This window comes from Pan troglodytes, chromosome 13 (genome assembly GCF_028858775.2).
Source record: "Pan troglodytes isolate AG18354 chromosome 13, NHGRI_mPanTro3-v2.0_pri, whole genome shotgun sequence".
NCBI lineage: Eukaryota > Metazoa > Chordata > Mammalia > Primates > Hominidae > Pan > Pan troglodytes.
In genome coordinates, this window is record NC_072411.2 from 134,457,111 (window position 1) to 134,484,529 (window position 27,419).

The window sequence follows — 27,419 nt, forward strand, 5'->3', positions numbered from 1 at the left end:
AATTGTCATCAGTACCTGGGCCCTTTCCCCCAGTCATATCCTCTTGAGGCTCTGAATAACTACCCCAACACAGAGATCTTTGCTCACAAAATCTTATGAGAGTTTACCAATGTGGTAATGTCTAACTGGACCCCAGGAGAACTAGGACAATAGATGTCTTCAGCCTAGTGCCAAATGGACATTCTGAACAAGCAGCATTTCAGTTACTTCAAATTGTAGTTTCTTCCCAATTCTGGCAATGCATATCACACAAGAAGAAGTAGGGAGAAGCAAAGGGCAGGGAAAATGGAGAAGTTAGCTTCCCACTGTTATCTTTGCTGTCCCCTCGGAGATAGGGTCCTTCTCCCGCTTCCCTGTGGGGAACTCTTGGCCACCTGTGACCTTAGCCACTGAACATTGAGGGTGCAGGCTTTTCCAAAAACCTTTTGGCCCCATGGAACCCTCTAGGCCCTCCTTCATCCACAGGACATGCAAAAGTCCATTTACTAAATTCAGCTCCTTAGCTATTGGGAAGGTAAAGCCAGTGTGTCCTAACATAAATGGAATTGCAGATTATCATTGAGTGGAGATTAGTAAGAAGATGCAGAAGTCTGGAGAATAAACAAGTCTTATCTAGAATAATTTCTACTTCAGAATTGTCACTGGTTTTTATCCTGAGAGAGGAAGAGAGACATATCCACACTTGAACAGTGGAAGGAGGAGAGGAAAAGACTCATTTGAGAGCGTTAGAATGTCAGATCTAGGCTTGGGAAGTGATTGGATGTAGAAGGGAGAGAGAGGAGAGTGAAGAATCACAGGCAAATCCCCAGCTGTGTTCTGGGGACAGGGGTGAGGAGTGTGGGGAGACATGGGTGTGGTGTTTTGATTTTTGGTGGTTTTGAGGGAGGAGTGGTTGTTTGCTTCCTTGCTTATTTAACTTGGGACAGAGCGCTGCTCTTAACAGAGGTAGGAAATGTAGTCAGTGGAACAGGTAAAGAAGGGAGGAAAATGCTGAACTTTGTCTTCTCCATGTGGAGTTTGAAATATTCATGGGACATCCAGTTCATGGTATCCAGAGGGCATTGTAGAGGAATGTGGAGTCACAAGGCCAGATGGCCAGACCTTGGACAGGGAAGACACTCGTTGTGAGATGGCAGGAGACGAGGGCACACATGTAAAGTGAGTGGGCCTGGGAGAAATTGGCCAAAGGAAAGAGCTGGAAGGTTGCTTGCAACAGATTGAGTCTGATGATCTCAGTTTTCTCTGTGAAGAAGAGTTGAGGTTTTCTGCTGAGAAAGATTGGGAAGGCAGTCAGGTAAGAGGTCTGAGGAGAATAGTAACATTTTGGGACCTCTTCTGAGGGGCGTGGGGAAGGAGCTAACAAAGACAGGTGAAAGGCCTGCCAACCCTCATGGAGGTAAGAACTAAGACAGCTTAGCAACTCACCTCCACACGGCCCAGCAGTTTTCTCTGTCACTGCTCAGTGAGGACTTGCAGAAGTAGGAAAGGGCGATTATAAGATCGATCATAGGGTTTGTGGAGCTGGGATAGTAGAAGTGAGGGAAATAAAGAACCTTGAAGAAATTATCCATGTGGTTCACACTGCATAGCAAAGTTAATGAGGACAAGACAGGATAAGACTGGGGAAAAGGATCAAGGGGTCAGGGAATGTATGAACATTTGCACAGTTCTAATGATAGCCAGGAGTTTCCCAGCTCCTGGAGAGACCTTTCTTTTCCAGTCAGACATGGTATTCCACACTTATCACCCTGACCCAGAGGCTCTCAGGAACCATTGCAGGCCTCATGTAGCTGACCTGGGTGCATGGACTGTTGCGCCATGGTCCAGGTGGGTCTCCCCCTGACATAATGGGACTTGGATTTGAGAAAGCAGCTGATCAGAAGGGGCTGCCTGCCTCTCCTTTCCAGCCCTCCTCCACAGGGATCCTGCTGTGCCTGGGGTTGTGGGAGAGCACATTCACAGTGACCCTGGCAGGAATTAGGCCCCATTTATGAGAGGCCGTGATGTGCCAAACCACAAATGTGATTGTAACCTCTTAATTCCTTTTCCTTTGAAACATAGAGGAATAACCATCTATTTACAAAACTATATATATACCTAAAGACTGTTTTCTATGAGAATTTCGTCTGAATTCTGCTTTAAGACCTGGTAAATGTCTTTTATAAAAAATACTTCTTAAAAATTAAATATAATTATACTAACCAAAAAGTTTTAAAGTTCAGCTTTTTCATGAGCACTTAGATTGGTAACTGACCATTGCAGTGTGATTAATAAAATGTCTTCTGTGTAAGATATAGGATACCACACAGTTTTTATAGCCTGCACAACCACTGCATGTGCTGGTAAGTTTTAGGTTAGTAGCCAAAACAGTGTAACTTATACTTAAAATACTAGTTGTTTATGAAGTTTTTTTTGTCAAGATGTTTAAATATAAGTCTCTAGTATATTTCATAAAATGTTTTATGTGATGCAGTAAACATAGAAAAAAAGAGGTGGTCCATCTCCTGGGCAGAAGCCAGTCAGTTGTCTACACACTGGAAGTGCCTACCATGCATCAGGTGTAGAGAGAGACAGGAGTGAGGCCTGGCCCTTGCTCCTGAGGTTTCAGTGTCTGTGGCACTCAAGGCACCTGAAGAAGCAATTAGGACAGTGTTGTAAATGCAGCAGAAGAGCAGGGAGGATGGAGTAAGTGGCTGACTGTGTAGGATGGCCCCAAATCCTCTTTGAAAGAACAGGGGAGGTGTGTAAAACACAGCACACACTCTGCCTGGGGGATTTTGGATAAACCTTTTAGCAGTGGCAATGAGCTGAATCTGAAAGGATGTACAAGAGTTTGCCAGATGTAAAATGTCCAGAAAGGTGTTCCAGAAAGAGGGACCAGCACAAGCAAGAGCTGGAGCAGGACACAGACAGGTGAAGGGGGTACAGTGGGAAGGCCCGTGTGACTGGTGTTGCCAGTGCCCCAGGAGAGGGCCAGGGCACAAGGCTGAAGGGGATGCTTGAGCCTGGTGACAGAGCACCTTGGATACCGTGGGCTGGCCAGTGAGCTGACTTTCACTGAGCATCTTCAGTATTGTTCTACCAATAAGAAGACCAAGACTCAAAATTTTACTAACTTGCCCAAATTGTACAAGAAGCGGTGGGCCCAGGATTAGCCCCCAAGTCTCTCAGGTGGCAGAGCCTTTGCTGTCTTTCCTGCACCATGCTGCTGCTGAGTCTGCACTTCACTCACTGTAAAAAGGTCTTTAGACCTTGTTGTATTTTTTTAAGTGGTGAGGCCCTTTTTGCAAATAATATCTGAACCCCAAATTCCAACATATAGAAACAGATCAGGTTTTCACTAGATAATTAGCATTCATTTATTTCATATTTAAATGTGTAACACACACCAATTAATGAAAACAGTGACTTTGTTTTTAATAAGCTCATTTATTTTGGAATGCTTGCAGTTGACAGAGAAGTTGCAAGGGTAGTAAAGAGTGGTCCCATACCCGGTTCCTCCATGTTAACATCTTACGTGACTACGCTTCATGTGTCCTAACTCAGAAACTGACATTGGAATATTACTATTAGCTAAACTCTTTACTTTATTTGGATTTCACTAGTTTTTCCATCAGTGTTTTCTTTCTGTTCCAGGGTCTAGTTCTGGCCCAAGTTATAATGACTTTCCTTTGACAAACACTAAATATGAAGTTAGGAATTATAATGCATTGTCAGATGCTCAGCTTTGTGACTTAAAGTAAGATACTGCCGTGAACACTTAGAAGACACACTAACTATCTGTACAAAAGGCATTAAGCCCTGGACTGATGTCATTGCAACAAGCATGCTGGGTGGCTGAGCAGCCAGTTACCAAAATACAGTTGATAGAACGAACTGTTAATGCAGCCCAGAGGAGAACACAAGAATGCATACCCAGCAAACTTGATGTAGTCTGTCTTAGCTCAGGCTCCTATAGTAACATGCCATAGCTTAAACAACAGAGATTTATTTTCTCCCAGTTTTGGACGCCAGAATCCCATATCAAGATGCTAGCCAATTCGGTTCCTGGTGATGGTCTCTTCTTGATTTGTATATGGCTGTGTCCTCACACGGCCTTTTCTCTGTGCCTACTCATGCAGAGAGAGACTTGTGTCTCTTTCTCGTCTTATAAAGTCACCAGTCCTATTTGACCAGGGCACCACCCCGTGTCCTCATTTAATCTTACTTACCTCTGAAAGGCCCTGTCTCTATATACGGTCACACTGGGGGTTAGGGCTTCAGCATATAACTGCAGGGGGGCGGGGGGAGGGTGCCAATTCAGTCCCTAGGATAGCCAAAGGCTGAGTAGGTGAAATCTTTATCATTCAACCATGAGATGGTATCATCTTGAAGCTTTCTCCATTTTGTGCACTATTTTTAAACAGGTGAAGATGTATCATTTTATAAAACACTTGACATATACAAGAAAATGTTAAATATTTGGATTACATTCTAATGCATCACAAAATAAGTTAGCAAAGAAAATATAGTATGGTCTGAACTGATGGTGCAAAAGTAATGGCAAGAAAAAAATTTCAAAGGTAGTTGTCTGTAAAAGCTATTAGCGAAGGCTGTTAGGAAAAGTTGTTACCAAAGTTATCAGGTAGTCATTAGGTTTCATACAGATGTTAAAAGACATGACGTTCTTTAGAAATACCAAACAATTGCCAATTATTTGTTACTGGTGTGGGCCATGAGTTCTAGAATTTACTATTCCATACCAAAGATATTTACTGTACTAAAGTAGAGTACAGTTGCAGATACTTCACGCAGAATAAGAAGCCGCTGGGGTTTGTTCTGTTTCTGCCCGTAAAGAAACATAGTTTGCTGAATGTCCCTCAATTACAGCATGGCCACCCTTTGCCTGTCACTTCTCAGTTACCTAGCATGGGGTTACAGTGTTATCCATGCTCAACACTGCAAGCCAAAGTGGGCCATAGTAAGTGTGTTGAGTAAATGGCTAGTACTGCTGATGTTTTTAGTTAGAGAGGTGGGGTGGATGGTCCTGCCATTAATCAAGAAAAATATGGGAAAAGGAACAGATAGTGGTAGATGGGAGAGAGTTTTTGAAGTATTTTCAGGAGATACAGATAGAGATATTCATTTCATCTTTGGAATAGTAGAAAAAAAACAAGTAATATTTTGGGACAACTGCAAGTCATCATTTGAAAGTAAGCTGAAAAACAGTTTTTAATTAAAGAGTATATACCGTTGACTCAGTTTATTATGGAACAGAAAGATCAATAAGGAGAAGAAATAATTTAGGCTTAAAAAATGGGAAAATGGATAACTAGTTGATCACAATGTTTATCTAGGAAACCTGGATGTATGATCCTTTCTGTTTTATCACTCTAGTGATATTTTATTGAAGTAGTCTCTTAATGTTCCAACATGTAATTTGGTAAATTACGGTATATTCAGTTACTAAAACATTGATTCAACAATAACAATAGCTTATTTTACTTTAACAAAACCCTGTCCAGAGTTTACACTCAACCCTTGGGCTCTTAAGTATATGTATAATTCAACTGGAGTGCTTATATCCAAAAGCACAAGTACTTCTTGAGTCTGGAGCTTCAGGTTTAGTAGATAATACAATGTAGCTATTTTACATTGCTTGCATTGTACTTTTGTCTTCCCTTACCAGTTCTCCTCACTTTCCCAGCTCACATTCCTATTTGACTCTAGAGGCGCATGGAAAAGTATACAATAGTGTGGTCTTTCTGCAGAGTCTTTGGGAACAGAGCCACCTCCATCTTCAGCTTGCTCTGGAAAAGCTGAAGCTGTTCACCAAAACTCTGCCCACTGGGCTTCTCCTAAGCGGGTTGGAGAAAGGTGCTCATGGGCCTGTGCTCTATTTACAGGTGGTCCCCATGCTTCCCAGGCTGCTGTGTGAGGAGCTGTGCAGCCTCAACCCCATGTCCGACAAGCTGACCTTCTCTGTGATCTGGACACTGACTCCAGAGGGCAAGGTAACAACTTACATGTTTTCTTTCTCCACTTACCTCTTTTCTGTTCCATGAGTCATGAAGCACTCACCATGTGCCTGGCACTGGCTTGGGTGCCATGGTGGTAAGACAAGGGAGGTATGGAGTAGCCATCATAGAGAAATGTCGGAGTCCCTGCCTCGGAAGAGCCGTTGGCCCCACTTAGAAGCCAAGACTGACCTTAAGCACTTAGAACAGGTTTCTTGTCTGTTATCAGGTGAAGGAAGAAATTGAGTAAGCAGAGTGATGCCGGGGAGGCTTATGCAGGAGACAGGGTGTAAGTGGGATTGAATGAGGATTGGCAAAGGCAGGAGGGGCAGCCCAGCCTGCAGTTAGGAGAGCAGAGCCTGTTTGGAGGAGGACGTTAGGTAAAGTGGGCAGTTTACATAGGTGGGGTGAAATCAAACTGGAGAATCACAAATGAATTGTAGGTGTTAGGGTTCCTCTGAAGTGTCATGAGAAAGCTGATTGTAGAAAGGTCAGTGGTGCATCGTCATGCTGGATGATTGGAGCCGTGAAGATGAGTTAGCAAGGTAGTGCTATAATCAAGGCACAAGGTGGTGAAACCACAGACCAAGAACAGAGGAGAGAAGGATGTCAGCAGGGGTTTCTAGGCATAAGGAAAAAGATGTCTGTGCCTGTCGTCGGGATGTGCCTATGTGTATCATAGGGAACGGCAGGAGAGAGATACATGAAAGAGAAACTAGTCCCCTCCCTGCAAATGTAACAACTCCAAACATTCAGAAGTAGGGTCATGATTAAGTAAGCCCTGGTGCCTTCTCAGTGGAATATATGCAGTTATTAAAGTTGTTGACAGAGACCATGGAAGAACATGGGAAGTGTTTATACTGTAATATTAAATGGAAGTAAAAAAAGATATTTAATTATAAAGAGGTTCCAAATAAAGATAGAGGATCAAATACCCACATTTACTTTCATTCCCTCCCAAAACCTCACTAAAACAACAGTAAAAGGATTTTTTTTAAAGACATAAACCCACAAGGACAAAGAGAGTGGGAGAGGAGACAACAGCAACAAAATTTTGGAATCTGGGTAGCAGATGGATGAGTGTAACTGACTTAGCAGTCCTGAGAAAGCTGAATCCTGAGCCAGCAATAGAGAAAGCCAAGAAACAACCCAGTTTATGCAGCAGAACCCTAAACAATTCAGAAATTGACAGTACCAGATAATTCTAGAAAGTGGGGGAGGGGTGGGGGAGAGTGAGGCTAACAACAGTATTGAAAGTTTATTTTTAAAAATTGCCCCTCCTATAACTTAGTGGAAGATCAGAAATGTGTTCTCTAGACAGGGTAAAGTAAGAGGTGTCTGAACTAGAGGACATCAAACATGCTTGATGGCAGTGACACCTTGGGGGGAGATTGAGTGAATGTTGGCGTACTGAACGTTAAGAGTGTCAGCTTTCTTTTTGCTGCCAGCCCCAGAATTCTGGTCGCCAGGCCTATATCCATGAGTCGGGACATGGGAAAATCTCTGAGGACTCTGAATAGTGAGGAATAAAAACATAAAGATACTAACCTTAAGAGTTTCCCAATCAGCAGCCCAGCTGTCTTTCCCTACAGTAAAGCTTACAGACAATAAGCTTCACCCACACAATCAGAGCTTTTTAGGATTTCATTTCCATATATGAAGAGACAACCCGAGGGAAGCTTCTAATGTGAAATAGGGAGGCTATTACTAATGCATTGATTCAACAATAGCTTTATTTTACTTTGATGAAACCCTGTCCAGAGTTTACACTTAGCCCTAGGGCTCTTAAGTATATGTGTAATTCAACTGGAGTACAAACAAAACAGGAAAGAAGTAAACAAACAGAAAATGAAGTAAACAGGAAAAAGTAACTAGAACAAAACACACTAGCAGGGAAAAGAAATTATCACTTATATCTTTAGGGAATTTTTTTTAAAAAAGAAGGTAGCTGTATCACAAAATCTTGATACTTTAAAAAGGAAACATTTGGAGGGAAAAAAAGAGCTCTTGGGAATTAAACACAGGTTAGAAGAATTAAAGATTCAAGATTCCTACTGAAAGGTAAAGTTGAGGAGCTGTCCCAAAAAGAGATAGAAAAGACAAAAAATTAGAAGACTAGTCCAAGATATACAATATCTGTTCAATGACCGTTCCAGAAATAGAGAACAAAGTAAACAGAGGAAAAGAAATGATCAACAAAATAATTTTAGGAAATGCCCCATTCCTGGAAGATGTGATTTTCCATATTGAAAGGGCACACTGCCTAGCACAGGGGTGGAGGCACATCATCAAGACACATCATTATAAAATTTCAGAACACTGTGGACAAAGAAAAGACATACGATAAAATCGGAAATCAGAATAACTTCAGACTTTTCTACCACAACCCTAGAAATTAGATGACAGTGAAGCAAAGCTTTCTAATTTCTGAAGGACTGTGATCTCCATGGCAAAATTCTGTACCCAACGAAGCTATCAATAAAAAGGGTAGGAAAGGACATTTTCAGACATACAAGGCTTCAACAAAAATGTCCATCTCATACACCCTTTCTCAGAAAGCCACCAGAAGATGTGCTTCACCAAAATGAAGGAGGAGTAAATGAAGAAAGAGGAAGACATGGGACGCAGGAAGCAGATAATCCAATACAGGAAAGAAGTGAAGGAATCACTTAGATCAGGGCTGGCAGACTTTTCCTGTAAAGGGCCAGATAGTCAGTATCCCTGTCACAACTACTACACTGTCCTTCAGGTCTGTCTTAAAGAAGATGCTAAGTGCCAGGTGTGGTGGCTCATGCCTGTTATCGTAGCACTTTGGCAGGCCGAGGCAGGTAGATCGCTTGAGGTCAGGAGTTCAAGACCAGCCTGGCCAACATGGTGAAACCCCATCTCTACTAAAAATACAAAAAATTAGCTGGGCCTGGTGACGGGCACCTATAATCTCAGCCACTTGGGAGGCTGAGGCAGGAGAATCACTTGAACCCGGGAGGTGGAGGTTGCGGTGAGCTGAGATCGTGCCATTGCACTCCAGCTTGGGCAGTAAGAGTGAAACTCCGTCTGAAAAAAATAAAAGAAAAAGAAAAAGAAGAGGACGCTAAGCTGGATCCTCTCATGGGCTTCTACATTCTGTCTGTTAGAATCAGTTGTTTTGGTTGATGTGTAGATATGTAGCTGGAAAAGAAAGGAGCATTTTAATAACTTTTTCAGATAATTGTGGCTATTCATTTTTGTACTACACCAAACTTTAATAGTTTCTCAAAAGTTGGTTGTGCCAGGCACAGTGGCTCACGCCTGTAGTCCCAACACTTTGGGAGGCCGAAGCGGGTAGATTGCTTGACCCCAGGAGTTCGAGATCAGCTTGGGCAACATATTGAAACCCTGTCTCTACTAAAAACACAAAAATTAGCCAGATGTGGTGGCATGCGCCTATAGTCCCAGCTACTCAGGAGGTTCAGGTGGGAGGATCACCTAAGCCTGGGAAGTCAAGGCTGCAGTGAGTCATGATCACGCCACGCAATCCCAGCACTTTGGGAGGCTGAGGCAAGAGGATTGCACAGCCTGGGAAACATAATGAGACCTTGTGTGGATGAAAAAAAATAAAAAACAGACACCAGAGAGTGTGCTCTCTCATCTCCCCAAAATACCCAAGTCTAAACTATAGTTTGTGTGTCAGTTGTTCCTTCAAGTAAAAATGGTGTTCCATAAAATGAGCAATCAGTTCACTTCACAACTCAGTTATGTAAATGCTTTTCCTCAAGACCACCAGCGTACCTCTACATGCAGCAAAAGTGAAAAAGACAAGCAATCAAGGGTTGAGACATCATAAAATTAATAATTTTTACTCCTCTGTCCAGAGCATTCGGTTGTTCGATACGAGTATGAGGTATTGGAGTGCAATAGCCACAGGTGTGCTGGGTGCCATTGTCGGATTTGCACCAAGGCAGCCGCTTTACCCACGAGGGCTTTTGTGCCACCAGTGTAAATGTCAGCACGTGGAAAGGACAAACACTGCCTTAGTATTTTTATGAAAATAGTTTTAACCTCCTGGATTCCTGGAAGGGTCTCAGGGATCCCTAGGGGTACATGGACCATACCTTGAGAACCAAATGGACAGTTGGTGGAAAGTTTGGGGTAGATTAATATACATAGCACACAGAAAAACCAAGCAAATAAAAAGACAGTTATTAATTCCAGTGAGAATAAAAAGTTGTATAGAAAAGAAAAGTAACACTTAGTATTTATGTAATCATAATAGTAGATTGATAAAATGAATTCTGATCATTGTCATGTATTAGGAGGATTAAGGACTGGAATAGTTATGTGGGCATGGTGGGGGAGGGAGTGTGTATGGAAGAAAAAATAAATTATCTTCTGTAGTGAAAAGTTTGCAAATAATGCCTAAAAAAAATCAGGAAGTAGCAGACAGGTTATATAGAAAGTTAATATCCAAATACTCTTTTAAAAGAGGTAAAAGTAGTTACTCTTGGGAAGTAACAGAGAGGGATGGGGGCTGCTGTTTTTCATAACAATACTTTAAAACTATTTGAACTATGTATACTTTAATATTTTTATTGTGAAAAATTTCAAACATACATGAAAGTAAAGGGCACAATAAACCCATCCTCCCCACTTCCCAGATTCAACTATCAAGACAGAGTGTTTTAAAACAAACCACAGACACGTCATTTCGCTCATACATATTTTAGTATGAAGCTGAAAAAATTTTGGACATTTTCTTATATACCACAGTGCCATTAGCACACCTAACAGTGACTACTAATGCCTTGGTGTCATTCTGAACCCAGTCTGTAATAGATTTCCTTGCTTTCTCCCATAGATTTTCCTGAATTGGGATCAAAACAAGTTATACACATTATATTTGGTTTTTATGGCTCTTAAATATCGGGTTAATAAAAAAAAGGACCCTTTTAAAGATTTTTTTAAGAGTTAAGAGGCAAACGCTATCTGAAAACAAAGAAGGAATTATGAGGACACTATGCCAGCAATCATATTTTGGTGGGGGTGGGAGCATGCATAGGGGAAAAAATGAATGGAAAAAGACCAGTAGGAAATAAAATCGAATGCCAATAGCGGTTATGTTTGGGTAGTAAAACTATGAGTAATTTTTTCTACTTTTTTGTATTTTCTAATGTTTTTTGAAAACATGTGTAGCTTTTATATTTTTATAAATGCTTATTTTCGTGAAAGTTTAACTAAACAGAAAATAAAAGCCCATAGAAGAAAGCTAACTTGAGTCAACAGAAAAGAACTTTGAGTCTGAATTTTGCCTGCCAAAGTCAGACCCAAGAAATAAAAAGCTGCCCTAGTCTAATGAGCTTCTAAAATATGAGGGTCATAAAAGAAGCACTAGAAAGTGGCAAACTCTGTAACTCAGTTGGCCTCTGGGGTTTCTGTTGGATGTAGTGTCTGGTGCCCAGGCCACTGGCATTAGGGACTAGAGAGCAGGTGTGAAGTAGGCACAGGATCCAGGAGGGGCTGTGGGCCTCAGTGCAAACCAAGCCAGATCGGAAGTAATGAGAGTTTGGACTAGAGACAGAGTTGTAGGGCAAAGCCCACTAACCACACTCCTTGTACTGTGGTTATCCAAACACCCTGCCCAGACCAAGCGACCACATGAGAGGTAGACCTGGTTGGTTAGTCCTGGGATGAGTATCTCTTACCCACAATCAAGATGCATGAAATGAGAGGTCAGATTCCAGACTCACATCCAAGGGATGGTCCTTCCTCAAGACACTGGCAAGGAAAGCTTGAGTTTAGCAAGGGCTGGGGGAACAAAGTTCAGAACCAGATGGGAGGGTCAGGGAGCCAGAGAAGGCCAACGGGCAAGGGGTAGCCCTGCATCAAGAACCCAGTGATGAAGAGGAGGATCTCCGAAGCCTGTGTGGCCAAAGTCTGAGGCTGGTTTTGCATGCAGTGGTTACTTCTCTTGGCGTAAAGGTTTGGACTTAGAAGGAGTCAGAGCAGGGCCAACAGCATCATGCCACAGCTGCTGCGTAGCCACCAGTCTCACCTGGAGTTGAAGTGGAGAAAGCTGTGTATTTTTCCTTAGTCTATTGGAATGGCTTACTTTCTGGAGCAGGCATGGTCAGCTATAGAAAGACTGTTCCAACGTTTTCTTAACGCCTACTAAATTTTTTTTTAAACACTCACAAGAAAATCTTGGACATGTATGCATTCATTAAGCTAGTGCTCAGGCTTTTAGGTCAATAAACGCTGAATAATTTATTTTTAGCATATTTCTCACATGTTGGTTGTGAGAGTCTTATTCTCTGACTTAGTAACTAAGTCCTTAGACCTTAGAACCTTAGAATCTTAGGGCCAAAGATCAGAATAATAAAAGAAGGGTCTCACAATTTATTAGCTGTCCTCAGTTTGCGTCTCCTGTGACATCCCTGCTGTGTGCTGTACAGGATTAGTCAGGACCTGGAGTGTACTATGGAAGTCGCCTATTTCAGCCATTTACTTAGGTCAAAAACCACGGGGTCATTCTTGACTTTGGTCTTTCTCTCATGCTACATCTGCATCCAGTCTGCCAGTGTGTCATCGCTGCTTTGCTTTCTGAATGCCTCCAGAATCAGCCCCCTTCCTTAACTACCGGCACTAATACCTGCGTCCAAGCTATTCTCTCTCACCTTGACAAATACAGTGGCCTCCTGACTGTCCTTGCAGCCTCTGCTCTTGCCCCACGTCATCTCCTCTGCATACAGCTGTCAGAGTGATCCTTCTGAATCTTAAGCCTTGTCTCTCCATTAAAACTTTCCAATCTCTCATTCACAATAAAAGATAAAACGCCCTTACAATGGTAACTTTTTCCTTGTTCTTTTCTGCCTGTCTTCTGTGCTGGAAATGCATGGACTCCAGAGTCTTCCTGCAACCAGCGTCTCCTCTCATGTCCTGGAGCATTGCTGCTCACAGGAGAGAAGCTGCCTTTTATGTGTAACTGAGCTCTCTGCTGTGCTGCAGGCCCCCTCCCCAGCTCCAGGGACCTGACATCAGTCAAGGTTGAGTTTCCCCACCTGCCATCTTCTCATATCCTTCAAGCCTCTGCCCCTTTCTTGTAGCTGAGCAGATCTTTTCCTCCCTGCTTAACTCATTCCATTCTGAGAATTGGACATTGTAGAACTATGTTGTGTACCAGTTGGGGCTTTCTCAGCTGAACTTTCAGTGCTACTTGGGAATCCTTTTATTCGTCACTAGGTTCCAAGCCTTTTTTCTTCGGTTCCAACCTCAACCTTGCTTTCCACTCCTCTTTCCTTTAAGAGCCATCATTCTCCCAAGTACCTTTCATTTCTCCTTCTTGGAAACGAGAGAGGCTAGCCAACTTCAACTGCTGAGGTCCCCCTTTCCACATCAAAATTTCTCTCTGCCTTGCCGCTACTTAGGAGGCTGAGGCAGGAGGATCACTTGATCAGATTGAGAACAGATCGAGACCCCGTTTCTAAAATATAAATGAATGAATAAATAAATAAATATTTGGCTGGGCATGGTGGCTCATACCTTTAATCTCAGCACTTTGGGAGGCTGAGGTGGGCAGATCACCTGAGGTCAGGAGTTCAAGACCAGCTTGGCCAACATGGTGAAACCCCGTCTCTACTAAAAATACAAAAATTAGCCAGGCATGGTGGTGGGCACCTGTAGTCCCAGCTACTTGGGAGGCTGAGGCAGGAGAATTGCTTGAACCCAGGAGGCAGAAGTTGCAGTGAGCCACCTGTGAAGAGAAAGCGAGCATTCTGCTGGGTGTATAAGTGGATTGTGTGCAATGGTGCTTCAGTCTAGATATTCACGCCTTAATCTTACTGTGTTCGTCTCTTCCTTTTTCAGGGGAAGCCTGAGCTTTGCTCAGTGATGGTGGCCCTAGTGTGAGGACTGGGGCTTGTGGAGTAGCCTCTTGTTTGCTCTAGCCACCCCACTGCCTCTGTCCTCTGCAGTTACTAGGACCTTCCCTAGCAAGTTTGCGTCCTTTCCACCACAGGCATGACCTGCCTCTCTCTGCTCTCTTCCAGCCCGTCCTCTCTCTGCCTAGTCCTTTTCAGACACTTGCTTCTTGGCACCTTTGACTTTTCTCACTGCCGGGCTGCCCCTACTAAGGATGATTGCCCTGTTTTCGTAGCTCTAAGAAGCAGCCAAAATCCACTCCGCCTCCCTCCCACCCTCCGTCACTCCAAACAGCCTGGTTTTGTTCCAATCAGGAAAAGGTTTCTTTCTTCCTCATATTTTTTTGAACAAAATATTTTGCATACGGAAGCCCGGAGCTCCTGCAAACGTGATTTTGTACCTAATTATTTAAGATTATAAATTAACCCCACTTGCAGTTTTTTCAGCCAGAGATACATCTTAATGAGGTGCTGACATTTTTCAGAGGATAAATTTAAAGATACATTTGAATGGAACTGAATAATTTTCAAAGGAAGTGGTCATACTTCTGTATCAATATAGAAAGTTGATGTGTGTTTGAGACATACTTGGTTTATTTTACTTCATCATCTGCCTCTGTCTAATTTATGACCTTCACCTGAAATGGAATAAAAGTAACACTAGATTTTGGGTCTGTCTTTAACTGGATCTGGTCTTGGCCGCCACTTAGGAGTTTGTATGACTTTTGACAAGTTCCTGGCCTGTTTTCTCAACTGTAAAATGGGCTGAACAATGCACTCCTCCCAGATGTGTTAAGGAGATTTTAGAAGTAGTAGGTTTAAGAATACTCCGAGTGTTAGACTACTTCCGGTCTTACTTAGTACAGTAGGTAGGCCTTGAATTACAGTGCTGTAGTACATAATTATGTACTCCTTTTTCAGTAGTTTTTTCCCAGTAATACGCCTTCAGCGTTGGCACTGTATTTAATTTGACATTCTGAACAGTGGTATTGCAGAGTATGTGCAGTAAACTCACCTGCCTACAGAAGAGTGACCCAAATCCTGTGATTAAGAAAGAAAAGAGGGGCCAGGCGTGGTGGCTCATGCCTGTAATCCCAGCACTTTGGGAGGCCAAAGCGGGCGGATCACGAGATCTGGAGTTAGAGACCATCCTGGCCAACATGGTGAAACCCCGTCTCTACTAAAAATACAGAAAATGAGCCGGGCATGGTGGCATGTGCCTGTAGTCCCAGCTACTCAGGAGGCTAAGGCAGGAGAATCACTTGGACCTGGGAGGCGGAGGTTGCAGTGAGCCCAGATTGTGCCACTGCACTCCAGCCTGGTGACAGAGTGACAGAGCGAGACTCTGTCTCAAAAAAAAAAAAAAAAAAAAAAAAGGAAAGAGGAAAGACATGATCTTCTTTATGAAGTGTTTTGTTTCTGAAGCTCCCCCTGCTGTTTCTACTTTTTCCATGAAAAACTCTGTCCTTTTGTCTTCTGCCACTGGCTTTGGTTATGCACTGGGCATTGATGTGAATCCAGTTTCCAAATTGGAAAGTAATGAGGTGTTCCATACAGAGAGGCCTGCCTTACATACTGTGAGGTTGGCTATTCCGAGGACCCCCTCCATTTGGATCTTTGCTTTCTTGCTGCCTTTCTCTGTGTCAGACAACAACAGACTCCTTTCTTTTCTGCTTGGCGTCTGCAGAAGATGGTTTCAGGCCTTCTTTCCCTGGCCTAGTCATTTTTTAATACATGTCAGGTGTGACTCTCAGAAGCACTGGACTGTGTTAAGGCAGAGTAGATTCAGCTGCCAGAGGTCCCTGTGCCTGAGCAGGAAGTTCCTGATGGCTCTTCAGGCTTCTACCTCAGCCCTTCGTGTATTTAAAGAGAAGGTTGGGATGGATTTTCAGGGTTGCAGGCGTTAAGGAAGACGACTGAAGTGAAGCAAAACAGCTATGGGAAAGTGATCATCAGCACTGCAGTCTCCAATTTGGTGGTGTTCCTATGTGCTGTTAGGAAGGGACATCTTATCTATCTTGACTGATAAGGAAACAAAGTAGAGGTGCCCATTAAGGAAAAAAAAAAGGAGCTCAAATGAACTGGTAGCCAATGCCAGCATAGGCGGTGAGCAGGCTTAGGTAAAGAGTGACAAGCTGCTGCTTTGGGCAAGTCTCAGGTAATCAATTTTAGGAATACCTCAGGATTCCAAGTGGCTCCTGGTCAGGGCCAGCAATCAGAGGGGTGAGAAGGAGCTACAGAGATGTGCTTAGAGCCAGGAGACGTGGGCCTGCAGGGTACAGGGGTGTCTGGGAACCTCGTGGAACTTGCTGCTACGTTTTATGCATAAATATTTCAGGGAGGAGGGCCTGGAGCATTCACTAAGTTTTTTTCTGTTTGTTTTGTTTTTTTGAGACCGAGTCTCACTGTGTCGCCCAAGCTGGAGTGCAGTGGTGCAACTTCGGCTCGCTGCAACCAACACCTCCCAGACTCAAGCAATTCTCATGCCTCACCTTTCTGAGTAGTTGGGATTATAGGTGCGCACTACCATGCCCGGCTAATTTTTGTTTTTGTTTTTGTTTTTTTGTGGAAACGGGGTTCCATTGTGTTGGCCAGGCCAGGATGTCAAACTCCTGACATCAAGCAGTCCACCCGCCTTGACTTCCCAAAGTGCTGGGATTGCAGGCATGAGCCACCGTGCTTGGCCAAAATTCACTAGATTTTGAAAGCAGTTCTTGACCCATGGCTTATGAGAAAGCAAATGCCCGATCAGGGTGCAGTGGTTGCCCTGTGCTGGAGCATTCACTAGGGAAAAAGACCGCAGACCCTGGGAGGCTGCAGACCCTGTGACCTGAATGCTGGATGCTGGAGGGAACCTCCAGACCACTTGTGAAATGTGAAAGAGAACAGTGGAATAGAACTGAAACTGACATTCCCTGAGCATGCTGAAGGCAGACTGTACAGCCCAATGTAGATGCACAGGAGGAGTGACTGGGTTTGGAATGAAATGTAGAAAAGGAAGCAAGCTAAATCACCAGGGGAAACCCTTGAGACCACAAGAATGAAGAGGTCATGGCCCTGTCATTCCAGAGGAGGCTGGAGCAGCTCTTCAGGAAATGTGGATGTGCGAAGAGGACAAGCCTGGCTGAGCCTAAAAGGGGCTCTTCAGACTCTTCTGGAGACCTGCACGTGGCACTCCCCACTGGGACTGTCAGGTGGTACCTGGAATTGACTCTACAGTTGCTTTTGCCCACAGCACACACATGCTTCCTGAGAGCCAAATTCAGACCTGCTTGCCACAGTGGTAGATTTGTGAGATTATTTGAATCCCTTATATCTTTGGATAGTGGTAGTTCTTGGAATAATATGGAAAGAATAGTTTCAGGATTTTTTTAAAAGAAAAGTTAAAGTCAGTGATTACAGATTCAAGATTCTTATAAGACTTTGCTCTAGATAAAAATGTGAGTAGTTGCCACCATTCTTTTCCTCTACCCCATGGCTGCCATTTTTCAAGAGTATTGATTCTTCCTTTAAGGGAGGGTGAAGGTACCAAAGTGGTCTCTCCAGCCTTCCAGGGCAGAAGCTGTATTCCCTGGAGGCTTTGTGGTGTGAACAGCACCTGGGCTGGGCTCAGTCCTTCCCCATGGGGAATGCCTACATACTCTTCAACTGGCTTTTTCGGAAAGCATTGTCTGAGAGCTTGTGAACAGAAGGGTTGGCTGGTGAAGAGCAAGGCAAGGGGGATGTCTGCAAGCCCAGGTTAAAAGGTAAAATGTTCTACTCTTGACTGGTGCTCCCTCCCTTTTCTTGCACAGAAAATACACTTCCACGCATTTATCCAGAGCTTTTCCATTCTCCTCAGGCCCTCAGACTCCACCTAGCCTCCTTTGTACTTTGCCTCATGCTCAACTACATAGATTGGGGTTCTGTGATAGTCATGCTCTCAGCTTCCCTCTTCTTCCCCTCAGGGTCTCCTGCCCTTTCCTTCCTTCCTTCCTCCCCACCAGGCTGGGCTTCCTCTGTCCAGGATGGATGGCCTCCATTTGGCCCAAGATCCCTTTTGTTCTCTTGTGTCTTCAGTCTTCCTTCAGTGCTGGTTTCTCTTCTTTACCCTACAACTGCCACACAGCCCTCTGTTCTGCTCATTCCAAAGCGCTCCTTCCCTCCTGTTCTTTTGGAAGTGGTCATCCACACTGGTTGCATTGCCTCCGCTTCCGATGCCCCCACCTATCCTTAACCTGGTGCTTCCCAGGTTTTTTCATGTCATGTCACACACAGAAGATGTTGCTGTTTGAGTAGCACCGGGGACGTGTGCATGAGGCTGATGGGAGGCCGAAGCTCTGGCTGCCCTGGGAGTAAGAAGAGCTAGAGCCCTCCTCACAGCGTCTCCAGAACCCATTTGCAGTACATGCCTTAAACCTTTGCAGTGTGACTCTGCCCCTGTCCTATATTTTCCTAAAATAGCCTTCATAAACACCACCAGCCAGCAAATGCTCAATGCCAGGAGCTTGTCTTTGTTTTCTCCTCCTTGACATCCAAGTGGCATTGGACATACACTTGGGGTTTAGAGAGACTCTAGGGCTGGACTGCTTGGGTTCAGTTCCCAGCTTTGCCAGTCTCTAGCAGTGTAACCTTGGGCAAATTCCTTAATTTCTCTATGTCTTAGTTTCCTCAACTGAAGAAGAGGATAGCAAAATTCCTACCTCATAGCATTGTTATGAGAATTAAATAGTTGCCATATGGAGAGTGTGAACAATGCCTGTCTCATAGCAATTGCTCTCTGAGTGCCCTGTGTTGTCTTTGAGTCCCCTTTCTTAAAGCTCTTTTCTCCTGCTTTTCCTAACATCGGTCACTCCTGGTTTTTGTCCTGTCTCTCTCAGCTCTCTTGTTTTTTCTACTGTTTTCATTCCCTGGCTTCTCTTCTCTCCTTAACATGAAGGAGGTGTTAGGCCAAGCAGCCCCACCTCCCCCAACCGCCCTTTCTTCCATAGATCCTTCCACCTCCAAACGGCCCAGGCCCACATCCGAATGCCTGCCAGATCCCCTCACCTACATCTCTCCCTGAACCTCAGACCTAGGAGTCCCCAAAATGTTTTAATGTCCTTTTTTTGTTTTAAAAGTAATACATATTTATTATACAAAATACATAAAAGTGAAAATAATAAAATGCACCTCAGTGGTAATCCCACCGCTCGGCTGGCACCACCACTAAACTTGGGTATATCTCCTTCAAGCCCAGTGGTTCTCAGCCTGGGCCAGCTTTCCCCCAGAAGACATTTGGCCATGTCTGGAGACATTTTTGATTATCAACTTGGTAGGGAGAGGTGCTCCTGACATCCAGTGGATAGAGGCCAGGGATACTGCTGAACATTTTATAATATACAGTTCAGCCCCCTGGCCAACAAGGAATTATTCAGCCCAACAGTGCCAAGATTGAGAAGCCTGTTCTAGACTTCTGTCTCTACATATGTGCCCCAAATGGAAAAGTCGGAATGGGTTTTCTCTTTCTAGCCTCATCCTGCTTCTCCACCTGTGTTCACTCTTTCTCCACCTGTGTTCACTCTTTCTGTCAGTGGCCCCACCTTCCCCTTCTCCCTCACTCCACATCCGAGCTGTTCCCAAGCCTGCAGAGTCCCTGTCTGCCACATTGTTGGCAGCTCTCTCCTCTACTCCCCTCAGTGTCGACATTGATGCCCACTCACCGAAACTAATGAAAAAGCCTCCAGCATGCCTTGCCTGTGCCACTGGTGTGCTTGGGGACCGTCCATAGGTGTCCAGTGCCCATTGGATTAATTCCACGCCAGGTGGAGACTAAGCTCCCTGAGGGCAGCAGCTTCCATCTCTGATTCATCTGGGTGCCTAGCCTGAACCTGCCACCATTCCGAGCACACAGTCAGTGCTCAATAAATCTTTGTTGAATGTGTATGGATGAATGGCTGAAGGAAGAAAAACCTCAAAAACATTTGTCCTCACAATTCCCTTGTAATCTGTCCATCTTTGCAGATCCTTGATGAATGGTTTGGCCGGACCATCATCCGCTCCTGCACCAAACTTAGCTACGAGCATGCACAGAGCATGATTGAAAGCTCAACTGAGAAAATCCCTGCAAAAGAGCTGCCCCCCATTTCCCCAGAGCATAGCAGCGAGGAGGTACACCAGGCCGTCTTGAATCTCCACGGAATTGCCAAGCAGTTACGCCAGCAGCGCTTTGTGGACGGCGCACTTCGTTTGGATCAGGTCAGTACATGTTTTTTTAGTGTAGCCAACGGATTTGACTCGTGCCTGAACCCAGCGTGGATGAGGGCAGCTTGGCAGGCTTAGACTCTTCCTTCCTTCTCTTTGCTCCAGGCACCACACTAAAATCATGTTCTCTGAGGCCGGCAGGAACTAACTCCCATTCACTCTCCAAATACAGGATATTATGCAAAATATTCTGTATTTTGTATGATTCCACAGGTACACGAGGCCTAATGACATGAGCCAAGGCAAAGAGTGGGTCTGTGTGGGTGGCTCTGACCAAAATCCCCAGCTGGTCTTCCCTGGTAAGGCTGTGTCCAGTCTGTGATCCTCACCTCAGGTGTCTACTCAAACCTGTTCTTTAATGGAGGCAAGAATAGGAGACACGGAAATTTAGGAGGCAGCTGACCAGTATCTGATACGAAGGCTTGGAAAAAAAGTATTTCTTCTTATACCTCATCTCCCAAAAAAGAGTTATTTGTTTACAAATTCCAGATTAATATCTGAAGATGCAGAGAACTGAGGAGACTGTAGAACAGCGGTCCCATTGTTTTGGGCACCAGGGCCCAGTTTCGTGGAAGACAATTTTTCCACAGACCAGGGGTGGGGGATGGTTTCGGGATGAAACTTCCACTTCAGATCATCAGGCATTAGTTAGATTCTCATAAGGAACATGTAGCCTAGATCCCTTGGATGCACAGTTCACAATCGAGTTTGAGCTCCTATGAGAATCTAATGCTGCCACTGACCTGACAGGAGGCAGAGCTCAGGTGGTCATACTCACTCACTGCTCACCTCCTGCTGTGCGGCCTGGTTCCTAACAGGTCATGGACCAGTATGGCCCATGGCCCGGCAGTTGGGGACCCCTGCTGTAGAACACTGGCTATTGAAGAACACATTGGCCTGGATTGTTATTGATAACTCTGAAGTCTCACAGCCTTGCTGGCAGCCCTCTGGGACTTAGGTAGCTGTCACTTAAACCTGCTTGAATTTCCATATCTGAGAGTCGGTAACTGTTAGGACCCAGGATTTCTTTTTTCATTGCTTGTCAGTATATTACAGAGGAGAGACTATGTTTTGTATTATGGACTTTTTTTCTCCTTCATTTATATTTCTCACCCAAACACTCCTTCCTTGCTTGTTGTGTGCTCTGGGAAGTTTCCACGTGTCTGAAATGAGGTGGGTAGGAGCGTGGAACTGTTCACCAGACCGCCTCATGCAGACTTCTTTCCCTGAGCCTGTCAGCCGGGAGAAATCTGAAAGGCCTTGCAAAGCCTTCTGATTGAAGTTCTGATTTTATCCTCCCTTTTGCAACAGACTTGCACAAATGCTTCTAAGCAGGCATTGCAAATAGGTGCTGCCCTGGGCCTAGGGAGAAGTGGCTGCCATTGGGACCAGTGGATGACCTGTCCTGCCTGTGTGTGGCAGAGTCAGGGTAGCCTCCTGCTCCTGCTCCTCCTTCCCCAGCCTGGGCTCGGGCAGCCTGAGCAGGCCTGTCTGCGTGAGAATGCTGACAGGGAGACAAGAGGCAGAGCGGATGCTGAAGAAGACAGCAGACATGGTGGAAGAGAAACTAAAGGCATAGGGGATTACAGAATACCTACTTTCCTTCCTTTAAGAAATCATTCATGGGAGTGTGAACACACTCTGTTTCTCATTTACAGGTGGCTGCCTGATTGTCAAGTCCAAGGACACTTTACAGTTCTTGCTTCTTAGACTTCTGACCTGCACCAGCCCCTTTGAAACCCACCTCCTGGTTCTCTGTTTCTCTTTGTACATCTCCAGTAATGTCCTGCTGGCCCCCTTTGCAGAAGCCTCTTCTGTCCACCACTTTAGGGTTGGCATTCCCTGGGATCTACCCAACCTTTGTTCTTTCTGTATCCATACTCCCACCCTGAGTGACCTCTTGTGATTCTAACTACTAACTGGATGCTAACGAGCCAAAATCTGTCTCTCTATCCCTGGCCTCCCTCCCCCAGCTCTAGTCCAGCCCCACAATATCTCAGCCAGTGCTCATCCTTCCCTCTGTAAAACGCAGTGATCAGTGATGCAGTAGGTGGCACCGGCTGTCTAGTACTGCCTTCTCCCTTGGCCCCCACCAGGGGAGTGGTATGTGTATTCTCAAACCTGGCTAGGCCAGTTGTACTTGTTGTAATTATGCAGTTTAACTAAATATCAGGGAAACCGATCAAATACGAACATAAAAAAGAAGCTGTTGTTTTTATAAAAACTAAGTTAAATGTTTTGGAAAGACCTGGATAAGGATAAGTCTTTAAAAATTCAGTTGTAAAACAGGGGATAATTACAAAATCCATTAAGCATTCTGTATTCAAATTGCTTCATAAATGTCTAAATTCTCATTCTTTTTAAAGAAATCAAATGGTAACGTATGAACAGTGAATTGTGAGTGTAGTTTATTCAGAAAAGACTACGTAGAATTCCGGTTAGCATTCCCTTTTTGAAAGCCTTACATTTACAAAAAATTAGTGAATGAATATACATCTATATAAATTAAAACATTTAGTGATGGGTTTGTCTTCCTCTGTTTGATTCTCTTCTTTTTCTAACTTCTAGAATAACCAACCAATGGCTGCTGAAGCACATCACAGGAAAGTTTCTGTCATAACGTTTTAGAGACCTCACCCCACCAGTTTGTTGCAAAGTTCAGTTGAATTAAATATATGAAATACTGTAAAAACTATAGAAGACTGTCAGGTGATCCCAGCTCATATGAGGATAGGGTATAGTTGTCAAAATAGAAGAATGATCTCAGATTATTGATAGATAAAGATCTGTTGGCATGTCTCAGAATCAGAGTCTTATTGCTGAAAATGGCTTTGGATATCTGTCTCTATTGGCCTTCTCAATTTATCAGTTAGAGAGCTGAAGCCCCTAAAGGTTAAGTGAGTTGCTTATATGCAAGAAATTCAAATTGCCCTGTGTTCACTTTGCCTTCATTTACACCATGCTGACTTGAGAGAGAAAAACATTTTCCTTTTAAGTGGAAAGAAAACCCTCCGAAGTCCTAATTAGGTTCCAGTTAATTAAGGTTTGAAAATAAGGGCTTTGCACCCTTGGAGTTGATTCCTTGGTTCCCCCGAAAACAAGTCCATGGACCCCAGCTTTGGAAGGAGGAGCACATCAATCTCCCACAGCAAAGGACTCTGGTGAGGTCATTTATAAATCAGCTAAATGGCCCTATTCAGAAGTCACTGCATTTGTTCTCCTGCCCCTACTGCCTGCCTTGTCCTCACAAAAATCCATTTTTCCTTGGTGCTTTTTTGAGTAGCCTACTGTTTGGAATTGTTCTCTGATGCTTTGTTTGCCTCAGACCACTATGTCCGTGCTTTTGGTGGCAGTCCTTTAAAAAATAAAAAAAAAAGTCCATTTAAGCTAGCCTCAATTAGAGATGAGTCTGTGCGAGGGGGTACCATTTATTTACACATCATGCCCTTAGGTTCAGAATAAGTGTGTAAACCACAAGTTTCACCTTTCCAAGAAGTCAGTTTACCATGATGACTTTCAGAATGAATGGGGGCTGAGTGTGCGGCACTAGTATGGTGATTGTTTGTTGAGTTAGGGACCTACTAGTTCAGAAGTCATAGCCTCAGAACTGTAGAGCAACTTGACCATTGTGTATTTGCAGTTGGCAACTTAGACCGGAGCTGCCTAGCCCATGTCTGAGATAGTGAGCCTCAGCCCTCGGGGCCACCTAGTCTGGCCCCAGTTCCATGAAGGCCACCTACTAGCAGTCTTGTTTACCCTAGTGTGCTGTCATATATTAGCATATGTATATACTAGTTCATATCCTAGAACTGTGGTGGGAAACAGATAGGGAAGCACTGCCTTCCAGGTAGGATTACCTGCTCCAAATGTCTCCTTTACCTACAGTTCAACCTAGTTCTAAAGAGGTTCTAGGTACATGAGTGACTCCTTTGTTTCATTGCTTAGAAAGCAAATGCAGATACCAAATGCATTCTTGTGCTTTTTGGTTGGATGGGTTGAGTAATACCCCTTCCAGGTAGTTTCTTCTATCTCCATGTTTTCTGCTGCTAAGTTAATTCTTGGACTTAACATAGATGTTTGTTTTATTTTATTTATAACATATGTCTCTCATTTCTGAAAAGGGAGCTCCCATAAAAGGGGCCCAGACTTTTTTATGTTTGTAGTAAAAGGAATCATAATGCTTTATAATCATATCCAAATCTTGAGCTTTGGGAGAAGGGGAACTGTGGGAAGTTTGCTCTCTGCCTGGTTCTTGCTCAGTGATTCAGGCCCAACTAATAGACTTTGAGAGTAGGGGTCACAGAGTCCCCTGGCACTTCTGTTTATTGGGACACAAAGCCTGTTCTCAGGCACCTTCCCACTTAGGTCCTTTACAGAGACTGCCTGACTATAATGTGAAGACAAGGCCTCAGGCTTCTTAGCCATGGCATTCAGAAAAGATACCAAGGGAGGGTGGCAGGTGCCAGAAGAATCCCATTATGAAAGTGTCTTGGGAATATTGATTGATTTTAGGAAGCTACACCTACTGCCTGCTGGGGTTCTCTCTCTAGCCTCTTCCTCATCAGTCAGGTGGCAGTACCCAGAAGCCACTCTGTTTGAGGGCTTCCATGTAAAATAAGCATGAGGTTTGCAGGAAGCTGTGCACCATCATGGGTCCCCTGACAGGTGGTTAGGTGATGTGAGCAGTTCCTTCTGGGTCACTGACTTTGGGAATTCAGAGGAAGTTGAAGTCGTGGTGGAGAAAACCTGATGTTACCATCTTCCCAGGCAAATTACTCCCAACTCCAGGAGCTTCACAACTGCATCCTGTATAAATCCTACTTGGTGCAATTTTGAAACCCAAACTGCAGGCAGTTTCTTTGAGTGGACTTGATTGTAAAGATAGCCTTGTTAATGGAAATTATTTTTAAATACCCTGGGACCCAAGCTGCAGTGGAATGCTGTTATGTATGACCTTGACCTGTTCCAGCCTTTAAGGCAGGGATTGATGGATATTTTCTGTAAAGGACCAGATAGTAAATGGTTTAGGCTTTGTGGGCTGTGCAGTCTCTGTCTCTGCTACTCAACTCTGCTGTTGTAGTGTGAAAACACCAGCGTTGCTTTAAATGGATAAATGTGGCTGTGTTTCAACAAAACTTTAAGAACACTGAGATTTGAATTTTATATAGTTTTCACACATCACAAAATATTGTTCTTCCTTTGATTATTTTTCAGCCATTTAAAAATGCATAAACCAGTCTTAGCTCATGGGTCATACAAAAGCAGGTTTGGCCTGTGGTCCATACTTTGCTGACCTCTGCTTAAACAGCCAGCTAGCAATTCAGCCCTGCTGTCCAGTGAGCTTTTAGCAGCTCATCATCACTTCACAGGGAAGCCAGGCTGGGTAATGGAGAACAGTCGTGCTAAGTTAACTCTCAGGATGGCTTCATGCAATTAGGTAAATTATTCCTTTGATTAGTACCATGCTTATCCAGTCCAATGGGAGGCGGGGAGTAGAGGAATGAATCAGTTTAGCATCAGTTCCCTTATTCCATTTACAGGCAGGTCGCTTTAATTAGCCTGAAGCAAAAGGAGCAGGGGTTCTCATTTCCCACTTCTGCAAGCTCAGCAGCTCTTCACAGTCAGGTCTCCATCCCACCCAAGCCCACTTGCAGAGATGCTGGCTCTGCCTCTTGTAGGTGCGCTGAAGGTGGGGACTGCTCATGGCAAAATGTAGCGCTAAGGAAACTGTGTAGCATTTCTCCCCCACACTGCCCCCATTGCCAAATGTAGCTGTATGTTTTGTTGAATCTGTTTCTGTTCCTTCTCTCCAATACAGTCGCTTTCAAGAAATGAGCATTCCAGCTCTGCTGTTTAATATTTGTACCATATATTTGATCCAAGGTAGGAAGGATGGGTACATTTATCCTGTCTGGCTCTTCCTTGGTCTTATTATTTATGTTGTCACTTAAACACACGAGGAAGCTATTGATCACAGGGTTGAGTATATTTGTAGAATCATTCTGTTTTCTTAGTCGTAGAGCTTTTCTATAAATAATATAGGAAAATAATGAGAGAGCCAGCAGGCCACACAGAAAATGTAAAGTGATGTGACAGAACTCTGCCCATAGTGCAGTGAGCTGTCTTGGAGAGGACCAGCTCAGTCTCAGGGGTTCAGGGAAGATTTTCCAGCAGAAGTAGTGGGGCATTAGGCCTTCTAAAAGACTTGAGGGTCTAGCCAGGCTGCAAAGGCAAGCAGACTGCTGGTACAAGCATGGGAAGGATGAGAAATGGCAGATTGTTCCAGGGTGTGTGGTGTAGGGTGCAGAGAGAGAGAGAGAGAGGAGCTAGAGGAGACGCAGGCTAGGCCTTGGAGTCTGTAGGAATGAACCAGGGCAGCTATGGAATGATTTTAAATATGTAAGTGACATGAGCAGAACTGGGTTTTAGAAAGAGCCTCCCGAAAGTGAATAGAATAGAGGAAGTTTATAATCCAAGAGAGAAATGATGAGGGCCTAACCTGAGGTAGGGACCGTGGGGTGAGAGAAGATGATAGACCGACCCAAGAGAGGAAAGAAAATCAACAAGCCTGTAGCAAACTGACTCTCTTGATTAGATGTGGAGGGGAGAGGCAGGATCAGAGGCTAGGGATCAGGGAATCAGGTTTCCAGTTTAGGCACATGGTAGTACCACCTGGGAACACCACCGTGGTGGAGGTCGAGAAGAGAGATGATGATTTCCATAACTAGGCCTCTCCGGTCCCCTCTTCTTCCTTTAGGAAGGAAGCTTTATCATAAAAGTAATATGTTCTCATGTTAGAAAATTTAGAAAATACAAGAATATAAAGAAAAAATCATAATCACCTATAGTCCCATCACCCAGAAATAACCATGGTTAATATTTTGGTATAATTCCTTGTGCATTTGCCCCTTATCACTTCATAGCAGGAGGGAAGGGTGTCTAGCATAACATATGTATAGTTTTTATTTATATTCTGCTCTTAAATATCACCTAATGAGTTTTTCCTATGTCATTAAAAAATCTTCTAAAACATTATAATACCTACATAATATTCTGTCATATGAATATACTCTTAAACATTCAGCCACTCCCCAATTTTGAATATTTAAATTAGATTCTGATTTTTTTGGTACTACAAATAATAGTACCATGGCCATCTGTGTTCGTAAATCTTTGACCTGATCTCTGATTATTTTCTTAGGACAGTCTTAGAACTGTGATGACAGCATCAAGGATATGGATATATTTAAGATTAATACTGAAACATATTGCCACATTCCCTTCCAGAGAGGTTGTACCAATTTATACT

General features: G+C 43.9%; 1 protein-coding gene across 6 annotated transcripts in view; it reads left to right on the plus strand.

Annotated features, from left to right (window-relative positions):
* Positions 1–27,419, plus strand: part of DIS3L2 (DIS3 like 3'-5' exoribonuclease 2) — a 378,450-nt gene that overhangs the window by 273,140 nt on the left and 77,891 nt on the right. For all 6 annotated transcript variants that reach the window (XM_063790857.1, XM_016950702.4, XM_063790856.1 and 3 more), the window contains 2 exons: positions 5,886–5,993; positions 19,871–20,104. In XM_063790857.1, the coding sequence (XP_063646927.1) occupies positions 5,886–5,993; positions 19,871–20,104 (342 nt within the window). The remainder of the gene's footprint in view (positions 1–5,885; positions 5,994–19,870; positions 20,105–27,419) is intronic.